We start from the raw sequence: 23,361 nt of genomic DNA, 5'->3' as shown, positions 1-23,361 counted from the left end.
TTCCACTCAAACCCTGCCTGGCATCTGGCATTTGTTGTTTACGTCTCATGTCATTAACCAAGTAAGGGGTGAATATCCAGTGATCCAAACTGTTATCAAGGAGTTGCACTCCAGCTCTGTGGTCAACTGCGGTCAACACTCAAAAATGTTTAAAAAAAAGATGTAGCAAAACTCATGTCATAGCCTTTGTTTTATTTTGGATGAACCCTGAGAAGTGACCTTCTGAGCAAAGGGTCCATTTTTAGAGCAAGGATATCAAACTCTTTTAGCCCCAGGGGGCGCATTCGGTCTTCAATTTGGTCTGGAGGGCCGCACTGAAAATTGGTTATATTTCCTCGCCGTCAAAATGTGCAAAAAAATTGTCCTCTAACCATAGATTTTGGAATGTTCAATGCTCCCTGTCTAGCTTTCATTTTATTGATTATTACCCAGCTGGACACAGTATGTTTGTAGGTCCATTATCATTTCGACAGTTTATTTTGTTTTAGTCATTTTGCCCCTTTAGTCATTTATTTTCTTCTCAAACCACCTGTGGGCCGGATTAGACCCCGTATGTTTAACAGCCCTGATTTAGAGAGGGGGAGTATTCCCTTGTTCACAGGATGAGTAACAGTGGTGTGGGAGGAGAGATGGTGGTGGTGGCGCCGGGGAACACTCATAGCGGCTGAGGGCAGGCTTGGCTGAGGGCAGGCTTGGCTGAGGGCAGGCTTGGCTGAGGGCTCCCCCTGCCCTCCCTCCCTCCCTCCCTCCCGTTAGTCACTCGTGGCAATGCTCTGATGGAGCGTAGCTGATGTAGGGAAACACTTTCCATAGTAGCCATATCCTTCTGTCTGCTAACCTACCTGATGTAATTTAGGTGGGTGCTTATATTTGTCCTATTTAACACATGCACAAGTGTGTATTATAACCATGTGTGAATGGGAATAGTTTTTTTGCATATCCCAACTCCCCCTGAGACACCCTTGGAGAGTGGGGCCACATGGTCACGGCCAGGGTCTGCCAATATCAACGGCGATGCTGGAGCAATTAGGGTTAAGTGTCTTGATCAAGGGCACATCGGCAGATTTCTTTCACCACCTCAGCTCTGGGATTCAAACTAGCTACCTTTCAGTTTCTGGCCCAATGGTCTAACTGCTAGGCTACCTGCCACCAAGTATACAAGGGAGTATTAAGAACAGAGGCATTCCACAGGCAGATAAGAACCTGCTGATGTTTCTGATGTGCCTGGATGGATGGTTGCCTGGATCTCCCCCTTTCAGCTCTACCAATCTCACCGGTTTATCACAATTGGCATAATCCTGACGTGTGTGTGTGTGTGTGTGTGTGTGGGGGGGGCTCATGATGGGGGGCCAGTTTGGTGCCCTTTTTCGACTTCACATGCCTTTTTATATATAGTACACATTGTTCTGTCTGGTAGTGATTTCAAGTCTGCATGTAAAAATCCTGCATGCAAATATATCTGATCAGGAAGTCGAGAATCAGATTTTACCCAGGTTGCTCTGTCTTAAATCATGGCAGACAAGGATGGTATACCATCTGTCCGACATAAGGGAATGGAGACATGCATATGTCAGCATGTTGCTTTGAAGGGCATGAAGAATGGCCATCTGCCAAATTGCCACAGGCAAAGGAACACATCTAGAAGTAGCCTAAAACTAGATTTTACGTGTTGTTTAGAAGCACTTCTTTATTATGCTCTTAGATGTATTTTTTTATGTTCACGTTAGCAGAAATGAGCAGTTCAGATTTGATTAATTATTTGAACTGTATGGTTAAGGCCCTAACAGGAATCCCAAAATGTTGCATTATGTGCAGTATAAAACTAGTCATTGGAGTTGGAAGTTAAAGATTCTTATTTAAAGGCACTTGCCTGCCATATTCCACTTTTTCCATCAACAAATGCAGGTTGACATTTATTGTCATGAGTTTTGTCCTGGAGACAGAACTGAGTGATTTCCCCTTAGGCCAGCTGCAAAGTCAAAATTGTCTATATTGTAAAAATGTAATGAAAACAAATGTGCTTTTTGGTCTTCATTTAAGATTAGGGTTAGCAGTGCGTTTAGGTTTAAAATCCGATTTTCTGACTTTGTGGCTGTGCTAGCTAGTGACCTCTGCAGAGCTGCCTCCCAGATTCATGACAAACAACAATAACCTGCTCAACAAGTGGGCCTTTCCTGTCAATTCTCTACTCCCTCAGCTGATTGGCTGCCTGAACAAAATTGCTAGGCAACGCTGCTAACCTTTTGAGGAGAATTGAGTTGGGACAGCATGACCCTTTTGTTGGCACAGAGAGAGACAGTGGTTCCGCGTCACATGTAAAGGAGTGGGCGTTTAGGAGTTTAATTAGGTTTCAGTACTACTCCATGAGTTGCCTTCTGACTGCTGTAGATATATACTGACTGGTTGACCTATACTCCTGAGGTGGTATTAGGGACTGGAACAATAACCCATTTTTAAATGGAGATTATGGTTAATAAAATAATAGTATAATTTGGAAAACTGGGTCAGACATTAAGAACAAAGCTTTGGGGAGACAAACTCTTGAGACGTATGTCTCTGGTGTGTATGTGGCCTGATACTGCTTATTTAGAGCTTGCTTTGAAGTACAGTGGTCAGAGGTGTGAAGTCTTGCTTGAAGCCGTTTATGCTTAAAGTTGTTACGAGGCTACATCGTTTTGCTCATTGTTGTAATTTTGGAGTGGGAAGAGGGGATTCTGATAAACATTTTCTCTCAATCCTATTAACATCATGACTAAAGGGCATTGAAGGGTATTTGCAAGCCAGAGCTGGGGTTCATGCCAATTTGCAGATGTAAATCTTATGGGTATAAACAGGCCGTTTCTAACTGGTTTGCATGGGGTTATGATCTGAAGCGTCTTGTGACTTTATTTCTAAACAAAGCCTCGCGAGTTACTACCTAGGACTGTACAGCTTACAATTCTGGTTTGCTGTCTGAGCCGCCTCCATTTCACATTCACACAGAAGACTAACTCGCGTTCCTTCTCCTCTCGCCCTCTGGCAGTTTGTGCAGACGCAGGCAGCATGTCCGCCCCCACAGTCACAGAGTTGAAGGAGCTGAACCCAGTCGACTTCATCCAGCTACAGCAGCACATTGACTGTGAGTACAGACAGAGGGGCAGTCTCCTTGCACCCCTTTCCATTTACACCCACACGCTGTCGTATCTGCAAAACGTCGCACCATTGCGCCCACATTATCTTTCTTGGTAGATCTCTGGATTTAGACATTTTGTCAACATCAATGTTAAGGAACATTTAAAATAATGGAATTTCAATGCCGTAATACACCGGCCATGTATGAATGTTGCTATGTAGAATATGCAGTTTTCCAGCTATAGTTTGATATAATCTGTGATTATGCATTCTGTTAAAATCATTACTTCAACAGTGTGGTGTGTTTCTTCTCCTCCCAGACTGCAGGCTGAGGGTTAAAGATGTGCTGAAGGAATTTGATGCAGATGGCAGACTGGCCCAGCACAGACATGGAGAGGTGAGAGGAAACAATGGCCAGGTTGATACTGACCCCACCACAACTCATGTCCGCTTCAGTCCATCTTGATAAATGTTCGGGGTACATATTACAGTTTGTGCTCACGTGATACCTTCAAACAAATAATTTGTTTCCTAATAGTAACACTAAAACATTTATCATGTTTATAAATGTGACAACACTACAAGAGAACTTATATAAATCCAATCAATTAGGAGAGATGTCTTCAGGGGTTGATGAATTTATAAGCAGCTGAAGTTGCTAAAATAAATGACCTTTTCAGTTGTGCCAGTTCTGTAAGGGCTGTGTGAGTGTGCTGGCCTCATGCAGAGGCAGCCATTAGGGGATTTTAACTGGACAGTTTCTGATATCTGCAGTTGGATTAGGGTAATTCCCATCTTCTAAGAGGAATAAAAACAGTGGTAGACTAGCAGTAATTTAGGGGCAACCATGGGTTACAGAAAGAAAGACATTTTGCAATGAGGATCATGACAAAGCCACACCCTCTCAGTACTGTAATTATCAAGGAAGTGGAACATCTGACAAATGGCACAGAACATTTTTGGCGTGGTTATCTAATCCCCTTGTTTTCTCCTCTAGACCAGTCTCCTTAACACTGAGGTTGGGCTGAATCCATACTTTATCACTGTGGTAGTTATGTAGTGTATCACCCAGGGGAAAGCAACCAGAAATGGGTTTGTGGTTCAGTATTCCAGAGGGAGTTCTGATTTTAAACCCTTAAGCATATTACTCCCCCTACATTTTTCCAGAAATCAGGTGGCACAAATGATTGAAATGGGGTCTTTATGGGTATCTGCTAACTTGTTGTATTCTGACAACATCAGGAAGTTATGCACCAAACCCCTAATTGTACAATCTAGAACAGGGTTTGCCAACTGGCAGCCTTTGGCTATATTTTATTTGCCCCCACATTATAAATACGTATACAGTGCCTTCAGAAAGTATTCACACCCCTCGAATTTTCCACATTGTTACAGCCTGAAATTAAAATGGATCCAAGTTTTGTCACTGGCCGACACACAATACCCCATAATGTCAGTGGTTGAAAAATGACTCTTACAAATTAATAAAAAATGAAAAGCAGAAATGTTTTAGTCAACTGTTCACCCCCTTTCATGTCAAACCTGAATAAGTTCAGGAGTAAAGTGTAGCTTAACAAGTCACATGTAGACTGGACCCAGTGTGCAACAAGTGTTCAACATGATTTTACAATGACTACCTTATCTGTACCCCACACATTATCTGTAAGGTCCCTCAATCGAGCAGTGACTTTCAAACGGATTCAACAACAAAGACCAGGAAGGCTTTCCAATGCCTCGCAAAGGGCACCTATTGGTAGATGGGTAAAAAAAATTGACCGCCATTTACACTTTGGATGGTGCATCAATACACCCAGTAGCTACAAAGATACAGGCGTCCTTCCTAAATCAATACTGGAGAGAAAGGACACCGCTCAGTGATTTCACCATGAGGCCAATGGGGACTTTAAAAACAGAGTTGAATGGCTGTGATAAACTGAAGATCTATCAACATTGTAGTTACTCCACAATACTAACCTAATTGACAGTGAGAACAAGGCTGTAGAATAAAAATATTCCAAAACATGCATCCTGTTTGCAACACAGCACTAAAGTAATACTGAAAAAAAGGGGCAAAGCAATTAACTTTGTCCTGAATACCAAGTATTGATTTGCCCCAAACATAACATTACGGAGAACCACAAAATTTTTTCAAGCATAGTGGTGGCTGCATCATGTTATGGATATGCTTATAATCAAGGACTGGGGAGTTTTTCCTGGATACATTTTTTGCTAAACACAGGCAAAGTCCTAGAGGAAAACCTGGTTTAGTCCGTTTTCCACCAGACACTGGGAGACTAACCTTTCAGCAGGACAATAGCCTAAAACACAAGGCTACATCTACACGAGTTGCATACCAAGAAGATAGTGAATGTTCCTGAGTGGCAGTGTTAGTTTTGACTTAAATCTGTTTGAAAATCTATGACACGACTTAAATGATTGGCATGCTATGATCATCCAATTTGACAGAGCTTGAATAATTTTGAAAAGAATGGGCAAATGTTGGGCAAATGTTGTACAATCCAGGTGTGCAAAATTCTTAGACTTACCCAGAAAGCCTCAGCCGTGGTCACTGCCAAAGGGGATTAACACTGTCTTGTGGGAACATGACAAACTCAAAATGTCACTCAAAGGGAACTAACAAAGAAAATCACTGACAACCAAACAGAAAGGGGTTCTGAAACACACATGTGGGTGCCCACTGAAAGTTGCCAAAGCCACTCATAAGGGGTTCTGAAAGACACCCACCATGGATTCCCACTAGGTTTGCCTCCAAAAAGACAAAGAAACTCACAACTTAGGATGGGAAGTAAAAAGAATATGGAGCAAAACAAACAGGGGAAACCAAAAATAGGCTTCTTTCAAACTTATATAGGGTGCACTTGGCCTCACACATCAGCTGCCGTAAAGTTTAACTCTCCCAACATCTCTAAAGCTCAACTAGAACACTGGGCCAGCCACTCCTTATATAGCACCTGGGCCAACACAGGTGAAACACCTTCCCACTAACGAGATGGAAACCAGCACAGGTGTAACACATAATGACTGACGAGGTGACACCAATCTATGGGCTATAATGATATACGTGCTAAAAGTCCAACCTCATTACATAAATGGAAAAACCAAAACCTGTAACAACATGTATTGACTCAGGGATGTGAATACTTTTCCAAAAATGTTCAAAACATGTTTTCACTTTGTCATTATGGGGTATTGTGTGTAGATGGGTCAGAGGGAACAATTAATTTAATCAATTTAGAATTCAGGTTGTAACACAAAAAAAAATGTGGAATAAGTCAAGGGGTATAAATACTTTCTGAAGGCACTGTATATATTTCTTATGGTTGGACATGAAAGACTGTAAAACCGGCAGCAAATTAGCTCCAAGTGATTTTAATTTTGGAAATCTGTTCCAAAGTATTCCCACGTATAATAGAGATACAGTGCCTTCAGAAAGTATTCATACCACTTGACTTAGTCCACATTTTGTTTTTACGGCCTGAATTCAAATTGATTCAATTGATTTTGTTCTTACCCATCTACACACCATACCCCATAATGAAAAAGTAAAAACATATATTTTTTGCAAATTTATTGAAAATGAAATACAGAAATATCTTATTTACATAAGTATTTACACCCCTGAGTCAATACATGTTAGAATCACCTTTGGCAGCGATTACAGCTGTGAGTCTTTCTGGGGAAGTCTCTAAGAGCTTTGCAAACCAGGATTGTACAATATTTGCACATTGTTCTTTTAAAAATTCTTCAAGCTCTGTTAAGTTGGTTGTTTATCACTGCTAGACATCCATTTAAGTCTTGCCATAGATTTTCAATCCGATTTAAGTCAAAACTGTAACTAGGCCACTCAGAGACATTCAATGTCGTCTTGGTAAGCAACTCCAGTGTACAGTATATTTGGCCTTGTCTTTTAGGTTATTGTCCTGCTGAAAGGAACATTTCCCAGTGACTTTTGGAAAGCAGACTGAACCAGGTTTTCCTCTAGGATTGTGTCTGCTTGGCTCTACTCAGTGATGTGATTTTTATTTTTACCCATCTACCAATAAGTGCCCTTTTTCTCTCTGGTCTTTGTGGTTGAATCTGTGTTTGAAATTCACTACTTGACTGAGGGACCTTACAGATAATTGTATTTGTGGGGTACAGAGATGAGGTAGTCATTCAAAAATCATGTTAAACACTACTATTGCACATAGAGTGAGTCCATGCAACTTATTATGTGACTTGTTAAGCACATTTTTACCCCTGAACTTATTTAGACTTGCCATAACAAACGGGTTGAATACTTATTGACTGAAGACAGGTCAGCTTTTCATTTTTAATTAATTTGTAAACATTTCTAAAAACATAATTACACTTTGACATTATGGGGGGTGTGTGTGTGTGTGTGTAGGCCAATGACAAAATCTAAATTATATTCATTTTAAATTCAGGCTGTAACACAGCAACATTTTGAAAAGGTTAAGGGGTGTGAATACTTTCTGAAGGCACTGTATATGTGATCAAGTCCAAATTTAAGCAATGAAATGATTGTTTTTGTCAAATATTATATCTGTTTGGGCATCTTGCGGTGCATTAGCAGTCTACAAATTACAGTGTCTTTGGAAAATATTCAGACCCCTTGACTTTTTCCACATTTTGTTACGTTACAGCCTTTTTCTAAAATTGATTAAAAAAACCAGCATGTATTCTCATTCATCTACACACAATACCCCATAATGACGAAGCAAAAACAGGTTTGTAGACATTTTTGCAAATGTATAATAAAAAAGAAGAACAATATCACTTACATATGTATTCAGACCCTTTACTCAGTACTTTGAAGCAGCTTTGGCAGCGATTACAGTCTTGACTCTTGAGTATGACGCTACAAGCTTGGCACACCTGTATTTGGGGAGTTTCTCCCATTCTTCTCTGCAGACCCTCTCAAGCTCTGTCAGGTTGGATGGGGAGCATCGCTGCACAGCTATTTTCAGGTCTCTCCAGAGATGTTCGATCTGGTCCGCGCTCTGTCTGGGCCGCTCATGGACATTCAGAAACTTGTCAAGAAGCCACTCCTGTGTTGTCTTGGCTGTGTGCTTAGGGTCGTTGTCCTGTTGGAGGGTGAACCTTCGCCCCAGTCTGAGGTCCTGAGCGCTCTGGAGCAGGTTTTCATCAAGGATCTCTCTGTACTTTGCTCTGTTCATCTTTCCCTCAATCCTGACTAATCTCCCAGTCCCTGCTGCTGAAAAACATCCCCACAGCATGATGCTGCCAACACCATGCTTCACCGTAGGGATGGTGCCAGGTTTCCTACAAACTTGACGTTTGGCATTCAGTCCAAATAGTTCAATCTTGGTTTAATCAGACCAGAGAATCTTGTTTCTCATGGTCTGAGTCCTTTAGGTGCCTTTTGGCAAACTCCAAGCGGGCTGTCATGTGCCTTTTACTGAGGAATGGCTTCCGTCTGGCCACTCTACCATAAAGGCCTGATTTGGTGGAGTGCTGCAGAGATGGTTAACCTGGAACTCTGGAGCTATGTAAGAGTGATCATCGGGTTCTTGGTCACCTCCCTGACTAAGGCCCTTCTCCCCTGATTGCTCAGTTTGGCTGGGCAGCCAGCTCTAGGAAGAGTCTTGGTGGTTCCAAACTTCTTCCATTTAAGAATGATTGAGGCCACTGTGTTCTTGGGGACCTTCAATGCTGCAGAATTTTTTTGGACCCGTCCCCAGATCTGTGCGTTGACACAATCCTGTCTCGGAGCTCTACGGACAATTCCTTCAACCTTATGGCTTGGTTTTTGCTTTGACATGCACTTTCAACTGTGGGACCTTATATAGACAGGAGTCTGCCTTTTAAAATGAATGTCCAATCAACTGAATTTACCACAGGTGGACTCAAGTTGTAGAAACATCTCAAGGAAGATAATTGGAAACATGATGCACCTGAGCTCCATTTCAAGTCTCATAGCAAAGGGTCTGAATACTTATGTAAATAAGGTATTTCTGTTTTATATTTGTAATAAATGTGCAAAAATGTCTAAACCTGTTTTTGCCTTGTCGTTGTGGGCTATTGTGTGTAGATTGATGAGGGAAAACATGTATTTAATCAGTTTTAGAATAAGGCTGTAACGTAACAAAATGTGGAAAAAGTCAAGGGGTCTGAATATTTTCCGAATGCACTGTATTTGTGATTATGTTCTGGCCCACTGACCATCCGCTCAAGAAAATATGTAGTTGATGATTCTGCTCTAGGAATTAGTCTTCTCACCTAAATCACTCTGCTCTGAATCAGACTGTTTTCATGACTATTTTAGAAACCATCCATCTCCCATCTTCTGTTCCAGTGTATCAATGAGGAAGGCTTCCGTCTCTTCCTGAAGACCTATTTGGAGGTTGAGGACTTCCCTAAGGATCTCTGCCAGCGCCTGTTCCAATCCTTCCAGAGCGGAACTGAACTGGACGGGCAGGACAACGCCAGTATGTTTATTTGCCCGTGTGTAGAATACCTCTGGAATACCATGTGTTGGCTTATTTTGTTGTCTATAGTTTAATCATCAGTTTCACTATTGCTATGTGTTTTTTTTTAATCAAAGTCCACAGACTGAACCTGAATATGTAGCTATACTGTGTGTATTCACTTCACCATCCTCCTCCCCCTCTTGTCCTCCTCCTCTCCTTTAGAAGAGGTCTTTCTGAAGGACGTTTCGTGTTACTTCTCTCTGTTGGAGGATGGCCAGCCCAGAGACAAGCTGGAGTGTGAGTCTTTATCCTATTTTCTCCACTGCGTAGCAGCTTCTTGTTGCAGTCTATTTTTATAGATATTTGTTTGAGTGGCTTTTCAAGATTTTTATATGCACATTCTTCCCTCAGTTGCTTTCAAACTGTATGACAGAGATGGCAATGGAGTCCTTGACAGCTCTGTAAGTCAATTTGTAATATTTTTTTGTGATCTACAAAGAATAAACTACACCCCCCCTAGGTATTATCCCAGTTTCCCCATGACCCATTTCAATATAATAACAATGTAATAACATGTCATGACTGGCTGTTGTTGCAGGAGACATCACCTTATACCCTTTCATTTTTACAGTACCAGTCAAAAATTGACACACATACTCATTCAAGGGTTTTATGTATTTTTACTATTTTCTACATTGTAGAATAATAGTGACGACATCAAAGCTATGAAATAACACATATGGAATCATGTAGTAACAAAAAAGTGTTAAACAAATTTACATTTACATTTCCGTCATTTAGCAGACGCTCTTATCCAGAGCGACTTACAAATTGGTGCATTCACCTTATGATATCCAGTGGAACAACCACTTTACAATAGTACATCTATATCTTTTTTGGGGTAGAGGGTAGGGGGGGAGGGTTAGAAGGATTACTTAATCCTATCCCAGGTATTCCTTAAAGAGGTGGGGTTTCAGGTGTCTCCGGAAGGTGGTGATTGACTCCGCTGTCCTGGCATCGTGAGGGAGCTTGTTCCACCATTGGGGTGCCAGAGCAGCGAACAGTTTTGACTGGGCTGAGCGGGAACTGTGCTTCCGCAGAGGTAGGGAGGCGAGCAGGCCAGAGGTGGATGAACGCAGTGCCCTTCTTTGGGTGTAGGGACTGATCAGAGCCTGAAGGTACGGAGGTGCCATTCCCCTCACAGCTCCGTAGGCAAGCACCATGGTCTTGTAGCAGATGCGAGCTTCAACTGGAAGCCAGTGGAGTGTGCGGAGGAGCGGGGTGACGTGAGAGAACTTGGGAAGGTTGAACACCAGACGGGCTGCGGCGTTCTGGATGAGTTGTAGGGGTTTAATGGCACAGGCAGGGAGCCCCGCCAACAGCGAGTTGCAGTAATTCAGACGGGAGATGACAAGTGCCTGGATTAGGACCTGCGCCGCTTCCTGTGTGAGGCAGGGTCGTACTCTGCGAATGTTTTAGAGCATGAACCTACAGGATCGGGTCACCGCCTTGATGTTAGCGGAGAACGACAGGGTGTTGTCCAGGGTCACGCCAAGGCTCTTAGCACTCTGGGAGGAGGACACAATGGAGTTGTCAACCGTGATGGCGAGATCATGGAACGGGCAGTCCTTCCCCGGGAGGAAGAGCAGCTCCGTCTTGCCGAGGTTCAGCTTGAGGTGGTGATCCGTCATCCACACTGATATGTCTGCCAGACATGCAGAGATGCGATTCGCCACCTGGTTATCAGACCGGGGAAAGGAGAAGATTGTGTGTCGTCTGCGTAGCAATGATAGGAGAGACCATGTGAGGATATGACAGAGCCAAGTGACTTGGTGTATAGCGAGAATAGGAGAGGGCCTAGAACTGAGCCCTGGGGGACACCAGTGGTGAGAGCACGTGGTGCGGAGACGGATTCGCGCCACGCCACCTGGTAGGAGCGACCTGTCAGGTAGGACGCAATCCAAGAGTGAGCCGCGCCGGAGATGCCCAACTCGGAGTGGGTGGAGAGGAGGATCTGATGGTTCACAGTATCAAAGGCAGCAGATAGGTCTAGAAGGATGAGAGCAGAGGAGAGAGAGAGTTAGCTTTAGCAGTGCGGAGAGCCTCCGTGACACAGAGAAGAGCAGTCTCAGTTGAATGACCAGTCTTGAAACCTGACTGATTTGGATCAAGAAGGTCATTCTGAGAGCGATAGCAAGAGAGCTGGCCAAGGACGGCACGCTCAAGAGTTTTGGAGAGAAAAGAAAGAAGGGATACTGGTCTGTAGTTGTTGACATCGGAGGGATCGAGTGTAGGTTTTTTCAGAAGGGGTGCAACTCTCCCTCTCTTGAAGACAGAAGGGACGTAGCCAGCGGTCAAGGATGAGTTGATGAGCGAGGTGAGGTAAGGGAGAAGGTCTCCGGAAATTGTCTGGAGAAGAGAGGAAGGGATAGGGCCAAGCGTGCAGGTTGTTGCGCGGCCGGCCATCACAAGTCGCAAGATTTCATCTGGAGAGAGCGGGGAGAAAGAGGTCAAAGCATAGGGTAGGGCAATGTGAGCAGGACCAGCGGTGTCGTTTGACTTAACAAACGAGGATCGGATGTCGTCAACCTTTTCAAAATGGTTGACAAAGTCATCCGCAGAGTGGGACTATCAAAATATATTTTATATTTGAGATTCTTCAAAGTAGCCACCCTTTGCCTTGATGACAGCTTTGCACATGCTTGGCATTCTCTCAACCAGCTTCACCTGGAACTCTTTTCCAACAGTCTTGAAGGAGTTCCCATATATGCTGATCACTTGTTGGCTGCTTTTCCTTCACTTTGCGGTCCAACTCATCCCAAACCATCTCAATTGGGTTGAGGACGGGTGATTGTAGAGGCCAGGTCATCTGATGCAGCACTCCATCACTCTCCTTCTTGGTCAAATAGCCCTTACACAGCCTGGAGGTGTGTTGGGTCATTGTCCTGTTGAAAAATAAATGATAGTCCCACTAAGCGCAAACCAGATGGGATGGCATATCGCTGCAGAATGCTGTGGTAGCCATGCTGGTTAAGTGTGCCTTGAATTCTAAATAAATCACAGACAGTGTCACCAGCAAAGCACCATCACACCTCCTCCTCCATGCTTCACGGTGGGAACCACACATGCGGAAATCATCCGTTCACCTACTCTGCGTCTCACAAAGACACAGTGGTTGGAACGAACAATCTTAAATTTGGACTCAAGGACAGATTTCCAACGGTCTAATGTCCATTGCTCGTGTTTCTTCGCCCAAGCAAGTCTCTTCTTCTTATTGGTGTCCTTTAGTAGTGGTTTCTTTGCAGCAATTCGACCATGAAGGCCTGATTCACGCAGTTTCTTCTGAACAGTTGATGTTGAGATGTGTCTGTTTCTTGAACTCTGAAGAATTTATTTGGGCTGCAATGTCTGAGGCTGGTAACTCTAATGAACTTATCCTCTGCATCACACGTAACTCTGGGTCTTCCTTTCATGTGGCGGTCCTCATGAGAGCCAGTTTCATAATAGCGCTTGATGGTTTTTGCGAGAGCACTTGAAGAAACTTTCAAAGTTCTTGAAATTTTACGGATTGACTAACCTTCATGTCTTAAAGTAATGATGGACTGTCGTTTCTCTTTGCTTATTTGAGCTGTTCTTGTCATAATATGGACTTGGTCTTTTACCAAATAGGGCTATCTTCTGTATACCCTACCTTGTCACAACCCAACTGATTTGGCTCAAACATATTAAGAAGGAAAGAAATTCCACAAATTAACTTTTAACAAGGCTTTTAACAAGGTTAATTGAAATGCATTCCAGGTGACTACCTCATGAAGCTGGTTGAGAGAATGCCAAGAGTGTGCAAAGCTGTCATCAAGGCAAAGGGTGGCTACTTTGAAGAATCTCAAATATAAACCATGATTCCATGTGTGTTATTTCATAGTTTTGATGTCTTCACTATTATTCTACAATGTAGAAAATAGTACAAATAAAGAAAAACCCTTGAATGAGTTGCTGTGTCCAAACTTTTGACTGGTACTGTATATCAGGTCTTCTCATAAGAATAACTTATACTCTTCTTCCTATAGGAGGTGGACCGGATCATTGCTCAGATGATGCACGCTGCAGATTACCTGGACTGGGATGTGTCAGAGCTGAGACCAGTAAGTGTGGCCAAATGTGGGATGTCCCTTACAATTACTGACTATCAGAGGAGAAAATATTTTTTTTATGAAGCCTTCTGCAAATATCTGCTGAACAAACACCTCCCAAGAATACTAATTTAGATGCTAAGCTAGAATGCACTTTGGTTTGTTCAGGTGCTGAAGGACATGATGACAGCCATCGACGCAGACAGCAGTAACACAGTCTCTCTGGATGAGTGGGTGGAAGGCGGAATGAACAACGTCCCGCTGCTGGTATTACTTGGGCTGAAGGTGGGTGAACCATGTTCCCCTTCTGGGTTGTGTTCATTAGGGACAAAATGGAAGAAACAGGGAGGGACTACTTGGATTTCCAATAAGAAATGCTGGTTGCTGTTGCAAAAATGGTTTGATACATTTTGCCCAAATGAATAAGACCCCAATGTCACTGGGGCTGAAGGTGGAAAAGGGACCATCCATCATTCCTTCCCCTTTTATTGCGTCAACAAAGGTTTCCTGTGCAGGCCGGGAGGAGTACACATGATGCATCCTCTTTGTGTTATATGCTGAGTGTAAAAAAAACATTAAGGACACTTGCTCTTTCTATGGTATAGACTGACCAGGTGAATCCAGGTGAAAGCTCTGATCCTTAATTGATGTCACTTGTTAAATCCACTTCAATCAGTGTAGATGAGTAGGAGGGGACAGGTTAAAGGAGGATTTTAAGCATTGAAACAATTGAGACATGAATTGTGTTTGTGTGCCATTCAGAGGGTGAATGGTGCAAGACAAAACATTTAAGTGTCTTTGAACAGGGTATGGTTGTAGGTACCAGGTGCACCAGTTTGTGTCAAGAACTGCAATGCTGCTGGGTGTTTCACGCTCAACAGTTTCCTGTGTGTATCAAGATTGGTCCCCCACCCCAAGGACATCCATGAAGGTCAACATGGGCCAGCATCCCTGTGGAACGCTTTCGACACCTTGTAGACTCCATGCCCCAAAGTTATTGGGGGGGGGGGGGTCTTAATGTTTTGATCACGCAGTACATTTCCTAATGTGTCTTTGTAATGATAATGTACTACTGTATTTGTACCTTTAGAAATATGCTCAGCCGGTGTCTGCAGTTCCTCCTTTCGTCTTCCTCACTCACACACATACAGTACATGCTCTCTCTCTTTCTGTCACTCTGTATGTTGCTCTCCTTCTGCTCTTACCTCTGTGCACCACCCTTCTGTTGACTCAGTGCTGCAGGTGTGCTATTGTCACCTCTTTCACATACACATCTATCTCTGCACCACCAGAGAGAGTTAGAGGAAGTGGGAAAAAGCCTATCTATTATTCTCATCCTCAACTCCATCTAACCTCTGCATCAATTAGTAGCAACTGCAATGGAAAGGAAGAACATAAACATTCATTGTTACAGTATAAAGAGAAAGTTATTATTTTTAGAACAATGAAACTAAGTGGGGTGCCATTTACTTTTGAGTCATTTAGCAGACGTGCTTATCCAGAGCGACTTACAGTAGTGAGTGGATCCATTTTCATTTGTACTGGTCACCCGTGGGAATCGAACCCACAGTCCTGACATTGCAAGTGCCATACTCTATCAAGCCACATGGAACCACTGTCACTCTTGTCTCCCAAGTTCTGAGATCTGGAAATACTAGCGTCTGAGAAAATATCTTGGTACAGGGGGTATGCTTACTTATTGAACATGTAGTTTACTTTTGGGTCTGTTATCTGGCTGCCTTACAAAGATCTGAACTGTAAACTGGTCTTTCTCGTGCCACTACAACAATGCCAGGTACTTCCCCTCAGGCTATTTCTGGCCACCAATGAGAATACCATGGAGGCCTTCATCCAGCACTCTCACATTGCGGTGTGCTGATTTTAGGGGCTATGCTTCATACACATACACTGACTGAAAGTCTGGCTATGAGCTGAGGCACTATGAGTCATTTAAACCAATGTTTGTAACATACTTTTTTACTGTGTATTTGTGTCTATAATCTGGAAAAGAGCATAGACAATCTGTGACCTTGTTACTGTATAATCTTGTGCAGCAAACATTGGTGTTGCTGATGTAGTATTGCATAGAAAGGGCTTATATTTACCCAAGGAGATTCCATGGAAATATGGTAGAAATGTACATTCCATTCCTCATTTAATTATGCAGTATAGTTTCCTTTCAGCATAATTGTGATCTTTTGATAGATGGGATCATGGCATGCAAAGGCCATTCAAAAGCCAACACTGAACTGTCATTCCAGGAGAGTCATCTGAGGCGATTTATGTTTGTTGCTAACTTCATCACTAATAGCCCCAATCTCCAACCATGAGACAATATTGGAATGAAATGTGTATCAATGTTGCATTGCTTACATAATGTTTTCCAAATATGAGATCAGACATTTATCCTTAGATTCAGTGTTTGTTTTAGGAGTGTGCAAAAATTGTCAAAATAGTTTTTGACATAAAAGATAAAAAAGCACAACGTTTTTAAATGTTGTTTATTATACGATAATATGTATTTTCTCCCCCACTATGTACCCACAGATGACTCAGAAGGATGGGCAGCACCTATGGAGGATGAAAAATTACAACAAGCCTGTCTACTGCAACGTGTGTCAGAGCATGCTGCTAGGACTGAGGAAACAGGGGCTTTGCTGCACCTGTGAGTGTCATTGTCTGGTCTCACCACTAGAGGGAAATACAACTTAACTTCCTCAATCCACTCAAAGCAACAACAAAAAATTACCAGGAAGACACCTATCCTGAACTTACAATTAAAAGCAAGTTAGTGGAATCTCATTCTCATAATCAGATGATGTCAACATGTACCACTAGATAACCATAATGACCTATGACATCCCCACATTATATTTCCATAGGAAAAACTGTAGGGGTGTTTGTTTACTTAATTGTCAGCCTTGTATATCTTGTCTTGATTAACATGATTCATTAAACAAGAGAAAAACAATAATAGTTGAAAACACAATGGAGACACGTAACACATTGTTTACTTGTCTTTGTTTTCAAGGTTGTAAATACACGGTCCATGGACGCTGTGCCAACAGAAACCCAGCTCCCTGTACCAGGACCTATGTCAAGTCTAAGAAAGACACGGGAGTATGAGAGTTTTTTTTCTTCAAACATTTTACAATGGCATTTGCAGTTATATTAATATTTCCAATGCCTCTTCATTCTTAGTGTATGTTGTAATGTGAATTTCTAAGACATTCTCTTTGTCCCGGTGCATGTATGTCAGTCTTGCATCTGACTCTGTCTGTGTCTCCTGCCTCAGGTTCCAACCCATGACTGGGTCAGTGGGAACTGTGACTCTGGGAAGTGTGACAAGTGTCAGAAGAAGATCAAGAGTTATCACGGGCTGACGGGCAAACACTGTGTCTGGTGCCACTCCATGGTGATGAGGGAGGGCTCCTGAGTAGCCCTGTGGTGGGGAGAGTTAGGCCCCTTTAAGTTATTAGGCCAGTCTTTTCTTCCACGCAGAATATTTACATATTACAATCTGTTGTTCAATCTGTTCATGGAGTGGTCTTGCAAGAGCTATGTCTGGAACTACAGTACCAGTCAAAAGTTGACACACCTATTCATTCAAGGGTTTTTCTTTATTTTTACCGTTTTCTACATTGTAGAATAATAGTGAAGACAAACTATAAAAACACATATGGAATCATGTAGTAACCAAAAAAGTGTTAAACAAATCAAAATGTATTTTATATTAGAGATTCTTCAAAGTAGCCACACTTTTCCTTGATGACAGCTTTGCACACTCTTGGCATTCTCTCAACCAGCTTTATGAGGTAGTCATCTGGAATGCATTTCAATTAACAGGTGTGCCTATTTAAAAGTTAATTTGTGGAATTTTTTTCCTTAACGCATTTGAGCCAATCAGTGTTGTGACAAGGTAGGGTTGGTATACACAAGATAGCCCTATTTTGTAAAATACCAAGTCCATATTATGGCAAGAACAGCTCAACTAAGCAAAGAGAAACATCCATCATTACTTTAAGACATGAAGGTCAGTCAATCTGGAAAATTTCAAGAACTTTGAAAGTTTCTTCAAGAGCTGTCGCAAAAAAAGAATCAAGCGCTATTATGAAACTGGCTGTCATGAGGACCACCACAGGAAAGGAAGACCCAGAGTTACGTCTGCTGCATAGAATAAGTTCATTAGAGTTACCAGCCACAGAAATTGCAGCCCAAATAAATGCGTCACAGAGTTCAAGTAACAGACACATCTCAACATCAACTGTTCAGAGGAGACTGCGTGAATCCAGCCTTCATGGTTGAATTGCTGCAAAGAAACCACTACTAAAGGACACCAATAAGAAGAAGAAACTTGCTTGGACCAAGAAACACAAGCAATGGACATTAGACTGGTGGTAATCTGTCCTTTGGTCTGATGAGTCCACATTGGAGATTTTTGGTTCCAACCGCTGTGTCTTTGTGAGACGCAGAGTAGGTGAACGGATGATCTCTGCATGTGTGGTTCCCACGGTGAAGCATGGAGGAGGAGGTGTGGCGGTGCTTTGCTGGTGACACTGTCGGGGATTTATTTAGAATTCAAGGCACACTTAACCAGCATGGCTACCACAGCATTCTGCAGCGATATGCCATCCCATCTGGTTTGCGCTTAGTGGGACTATCATACCTCCAGGCTGGCTCCCGAGTGGTGCAGCGGTCTAAGGCACTGCATTTCAGTGCAAGAGGTGCACTGCAGTCACTGGTTCAAATCCAGGCTGCATCGCATCCGGCTGTGATTGGGAGTCCCATAGGTCGGCGCACAATTGGCCCAGCATCGTCTGGGTTTGGCCGGGGTAGGCTGTCATTGTAACTAAGAATTTGTTCTTAACTGACTTGCCTAGTTAAATTGTTTTTTTAAATCATATTTAAAAGGGCTATTTGACCAAGAAGGAGAATGATGGAGTGCTCCATCAGATAACCTGGCCTCCACTCCACAATCACCCGACCTCAACACAATTGAGATGAGTTGGACCGCAGAGTAAAGGAAAAGCAGCCAACAGGTGCTCAGCATATATGGGAACTCCTTGAAGACTGTTGGAAAAGCATTCCAGGTGAAGCTGGTTGAGAGAATGCCAAGACTGTGCCAAGTTGTCATCAAGGCAAAGGGTGGCTACTTTGAAGAATTTAACACTTTTTTTGGTTACTACATGATTTCATATGTGTTATTTCATAGTTTTAATGTCAGTTTTACCTAATTTCTATCAACATGTTAAATGTGCAACCAGAGGGAAAAGAACTCTGGACCACCTATACTCCACACAGAGATGCATACATAGCTCTCCCTTGCACTCCATTTGGCAAATTTGACCATAATTCTATCCTCCTGATTCTTGCTTACAAGCAAAACTTAAAGCAGGAACCACCAGTGACTAGATCAATAAAAAAGTGGTCAGATGAAGCAGATGCTAAGCTACCGGACTGTTTTGCTAGCACAGACTGGAATATGTTCCGGGATTCCTCCAATGGCATTGAGGAGTACACCACATCTGTCATTGGGTTCATCAATAAGTGCATCGATGACATTGTCCCCACAGTGACCGTACGTACATACCCCAACCAGAAACCATGGATTACAGTCAGCATCCACACTAAGCTAAAGGCTAGAGCGGCCGCTTTCAAGGAGCGGGACACTAACCCGGAAGCTAATAAGTAGTCCCGCTATGCCCTCCGACGAACCATCAAACATCAATACAGGACGAAGATCGAATCGTACTACACCGGCTCTGACGCTTGTCAGATGTGGTAGGGCCTGCAAACCATTACAGATTACAAAGGGAAGCACAGCCGAGAGCTGCCCGGTGACACGAGCCTACCGGACGAGCTAAACTACTTCTATGCTTGCTTTGAGGCAAATAACACTGAAACATGCATGAGAGCACCAGCTGTACTGGAAGACTGTGTGATCATGCTCTCCGCAGCCAGTGTGAGTAAGACCTTTAGACAGGTCAACATTCACAAGGCCGCAGGGCAGGGCGCAGGTCCTAATCCAGGCACTTGTCTTCTCCCGTCTGGATTTCTGCAACTCGCTGTTGGCGGGGCTCCCTGCCTGTGCCATCAAACCCCTACAACTCATCCATAACGCTGCAGCCCGTCTGGTGTTCAACCTTCCCAAGTTCTCTCATGTCACCCCGCTCCTCCGCACACTCCACTGGCTTCCAGTTGAAGCTCGCATCTGCTACAAGACCATGGTGCTTGCCTACGGAGCTGTGAGGGGAACGGCACCTCCGTACCTTCAGGCTTTGATCAGTCCCTACACCCAAACAAGGGCACTGCGTTCATCCACCTCTGGCCTGCTCGCCTCCCTACCTCTGCGGAAGCACAGTTCCCGCTCAGCCCAGTCAAAACTGTTCGCTGCTCTGGCACCCCAATGGTGGAACAAGCTCCCTCACGACGCCAGGACAGCGGAGTCAATCACCACCTTCCGGAGACACCTGAAACCCCACCTCTTTAAGGAATACCTGGGATAGGATTAAGTAATCCTTCTAACCCCCCCACCCACCCTCCCCCCAAAAAATATATAGATGTACTATTGTAAAGTGGTTGTTCCACTGGATATCATAAGGTGAATGCACCAATTTGTAAGTCGCTCTGGATAAGAGCGTCTGCTAAATGACGTACATGTATGTAAATGTAATGTAAATGGATTACCAGGACATGTACTGCGAGCATGCGCTGACCAACTAGAAAGTCTCTTCACTGACATTTTCAACCTCTCCCTGTCCGAGTCTGTAATACCAACATGTTTTAAGCAGACCACCATAGTCCCTGTGCCCAAGAACACTAAGGTAACCTGCCTAAATGACTACCGACCCGTAGCACTCACGTCTGTAGCCATGAAGTGCTTTGAAAGGATGGTCACGGCTCACATCAACACCATCATCCCAGAAACCCTAGACCCACTCCAATTTGCATATCGCCCCAACAGATCCACAGATGATGCAGTCTCTATTGCACTCCACAGTGCCCTTTCCCACCTGGGCAAAAGGAACACCTATGTGAGAAAGCTATTCATTGACTACAGCTCAGCTTTCAACACCATAGTGCCCTCAATGCTCATCAATAAGCTAAGGACCCTGGGAGTAAACACCTCCCTTTGCAACTGGATCCTGGACTTCCTGATGGGCTGCCCCCAGGTGGTAAGGGTAGGTAACAACACATCCGCCACGATGATCCTCAAACGGGCCCCTCAGGGGTGTGTGCTCTGCCCTGTACTCCCTGTTCACTCATGACTGCAAGGCCAGGCACGACTCCAACACTATCATTAAATTTGCCGATGACACAACAGTGGTAGGCCCGATCACCGACAACAACGAGACAGCCAATAGGGAGGAGGTCAGAGACCTGGCCGTGTGGTGCCAGGACAACAACCTCTCCCTCAACGTGGTCAAGCCAAAGTAGATGATTGTGGACTACAGGAAAAAGAGGACCGAGCACGCCCCCATTCTCATTGACGGGGCTGCAGTGGAGCAGGTTGAGAGCTTCAAGTTCCTTGGTGTCCACATCACCAACAAACTAAAATGGTCCAAGCACACCATGACAGTCGTGAAGCGGGCACGACAAAACCTATTCCCCCTCAGGGGACTGAAAAGATTTGGCATGGGTCCTCAGATCCTCAAAAGGTTCTACAGCTGCACCATCGAGAGCATCCTGACTGGTTGCATCACTGCCTGGTATGGCAACTGCTCGGCCTCCGACCGCAAGGCACAACAGAGGGTAGCGTGAACGGCCCAGTACATCACTGGGGCCAAGCTTCCTGCCATCCAGGACCTCTGTACCAGGCGGTGTCAGAGGAAGGACCTGAAAATTGTCAAAGACCAGCCACCCTAGTCATTGACTGTTCTCTCTGCTACCACACGGCAAGCGGTACCGGAGCGCCAACTCTAGGTCCAAGAGGCTTCTAAACCGCTTCTACCCCCAAGCCATAAGACTCCTGAACATCTAGTCAAATGACTACTCAGACTATTCACATTGCCTCCCCTCTCCACTGCCACTCTCCGTTGTCATCTATGCATACTCACTTCAAATAACTCTACCTACGTGTACAGTTGAATTCAGAAGTTTATGTACATTTAGGTTGGAGTCATTAAAACTAGTTTTTCAACCTCGCCACAAATTTTTTGTTGACAAACTATAGTTTTGGCAAGTTGGTTAGGACATCTACTTTGTGCATGACACAAGTAATTTTTCCAACAATTGTTTACGTACAGATTATTTCACTTAATTCATTGTATCACAATTCCAGTGGGTCAGAAGTTTGCATACACTAAGTTGACTGTGCCTTTAAACAGCTTGGAATATTCCAGAAAATTATGTCATGGCTTTAGAAGCTTCTTATAGGCTAATTGACATCATTTGAGTCAACTGGAGGTGTACCTGTGGATGTATTTCAAGGCCTACCTTCAAACTCAGTGCCTCTTTGCTTGACATCATGGGAAAATCAAAATAAATCAGCCAAGACCTCAAAATTGTAGACCTCCACAAGTCTGGTTCATTCTTGGGAGTAATTTCCAAACGCCTGAAGGTACCACGTTCATCTGTACAAAGTATGCAAGTATAAACACCATGGGACCGTGCAGCCGTCAGGGAGAAGACCCGTTCTGTCTCCTAGAGATTAATGTACTTTGGTGCGAAAAGTGCAAATCAATCCCAGAACAACAGCAAAGGACCTTGTGAAGATGCTGGAAGAAACAGGTACAAAGTATCTATATCCACAGTAGAACGAGTCCTATATTGACATAACCTGAAAGGCCGCTCAGCAAGAAAGAAACCACTGCTCCAAAACTGCCATAAAAAAGCCAGACTACGGTTTGCAACTGCACTTTTTGGATACATTTCCTCTGGTCTGATGAACCAAAAATAGAACTGTTTGGCCATAATGACCATCGTTATGTTTGGAGGAGAAAGGGGGAGGCTTGCAAGCCGAAGGACACCACCCCAACCGTGAAGCACTGGGGTGGCAGCATCATGTTGTGAGGGTGCTTTGCTGCAGGAGGGGCTGGTGCACTTCACAAAATAGATGGCATCATGAGTAAGCTAAATTGTGTGGATATATTAAAGCAACATCAAGACATCAGTCAGGAAGTTAAAGCTTGGTCGCAAATGGGTCTTCCAAATGGACAATGACCCAAGCATACTCCCAAAGTCATGGCAAAATGGCTTAAGGGCAACAAAGTCAAGGTATTGGAGTGGCCATCACAAAGCCCTGACCTCAATCCTATAGAAAATTAGTGGGCAGAACTGAAAAAGCTTGTGCGTGCAAGGAGGCCTACAAACCTGACTCAGTTACACCAGCTCTGTCAGGAGGAATGGGCAAAAATTCACCCAACTTATTGTGGGAAGCTTGTCGAAGGCTACCCGAAATGTTTGACCCAAGTTAAACAGTTTAAAGCAATGCTACCAAATATTAATTGAGTATGTAAACTTCTGACCCACTAGGAATGTGATAAATCAATAAATCATTCTCTCTACTATTATTCTGACATTTCACATTCTTAAAATAAAGTGGTGATCCTAACTGACCTAAGACGGCATTTTTATTAAATGTCAGGAATTGTGAAAAACTGAGTTTAAATGTATTTGGCTAAGGTGTAAGTAAACTTCCGACTTCAACTGTACATACTTCCTCA

General features: G+C 43.6%; 1 protein-coding gene across 4 annotated transcripts in view; it reads left to right on the top strand.

Annotated features, from left to right (window-relative positions):
* LOC106572530 (diacylglycerol kinase beta) overlaps positions 1-23,361 on the top strand; it is a 50,207-nt gene that overhangs the window by 2,206 nt on the left and 24,640 nt on the right. Inside the window, exons 2-11 of one of the 4 annotated variants that reach the window (XM_014146773.2) lie at positions 3,023-3,118; positions 3,432-3,508; positions 9,452-9,584; positions 9,792-9,863; positions 9,978-10,027; positions 13,634-13,708; positions 13,865-13,981; positions 16,244-16,361; positions 16,728-16,816; positions 16,992-17,111. In XM_014146773.2, the coding sequence (XP_014002248.1) occupies positions 3,043-3,118; positions 3,432-3,508; positions 9,452-9,584; positions 9,792-9,863; positions 9,978-10,027; positions 13,634-13,708; positions 13,865-13,981; positions 16,244-16,361; positions 16,728-16,816; positions 16,992-17,111 (927 nt within the window). In that variant the 5' untranslated portion in view covers positions 3,023-3,042. Of the gene's footprint in view, positions 1-3,022; positions 3,119-3,431; positions 3,509-9,451; positions 9,585-9,788; positions 9,864-9,977; positions 10,028-13,633; positions 13,709-13,864; positions 13,982-16,243; positions 16,362-16,427; positions 16,484-16,727; positions 16,817-16,991; positions 17,144-23,361 lie in introns of those variants that run through there. The other 3 variants (XM_014146772.2, XM_045696247.1, XM_045696249.1) reach the window with 3 other exon arrangements.

This window comes from Salmo salar, chromosome ssa15, assembly GCF_905237065.1.
Source record: "Salmo salar chromosome ssa15, Ssal_v3.1, whole genome shotgun sequence".
NCBI lineage: Eukaryota > Metazoa > Chordata > Actinopteri > Salmoniformes > Salmonidae > Salmo > Salmo salar.
The sequence above is the reverse complement of the archived record's forward strand: the minus strand, read 5'-3'. Positions and strand labels throughout refer to the sequence as shown.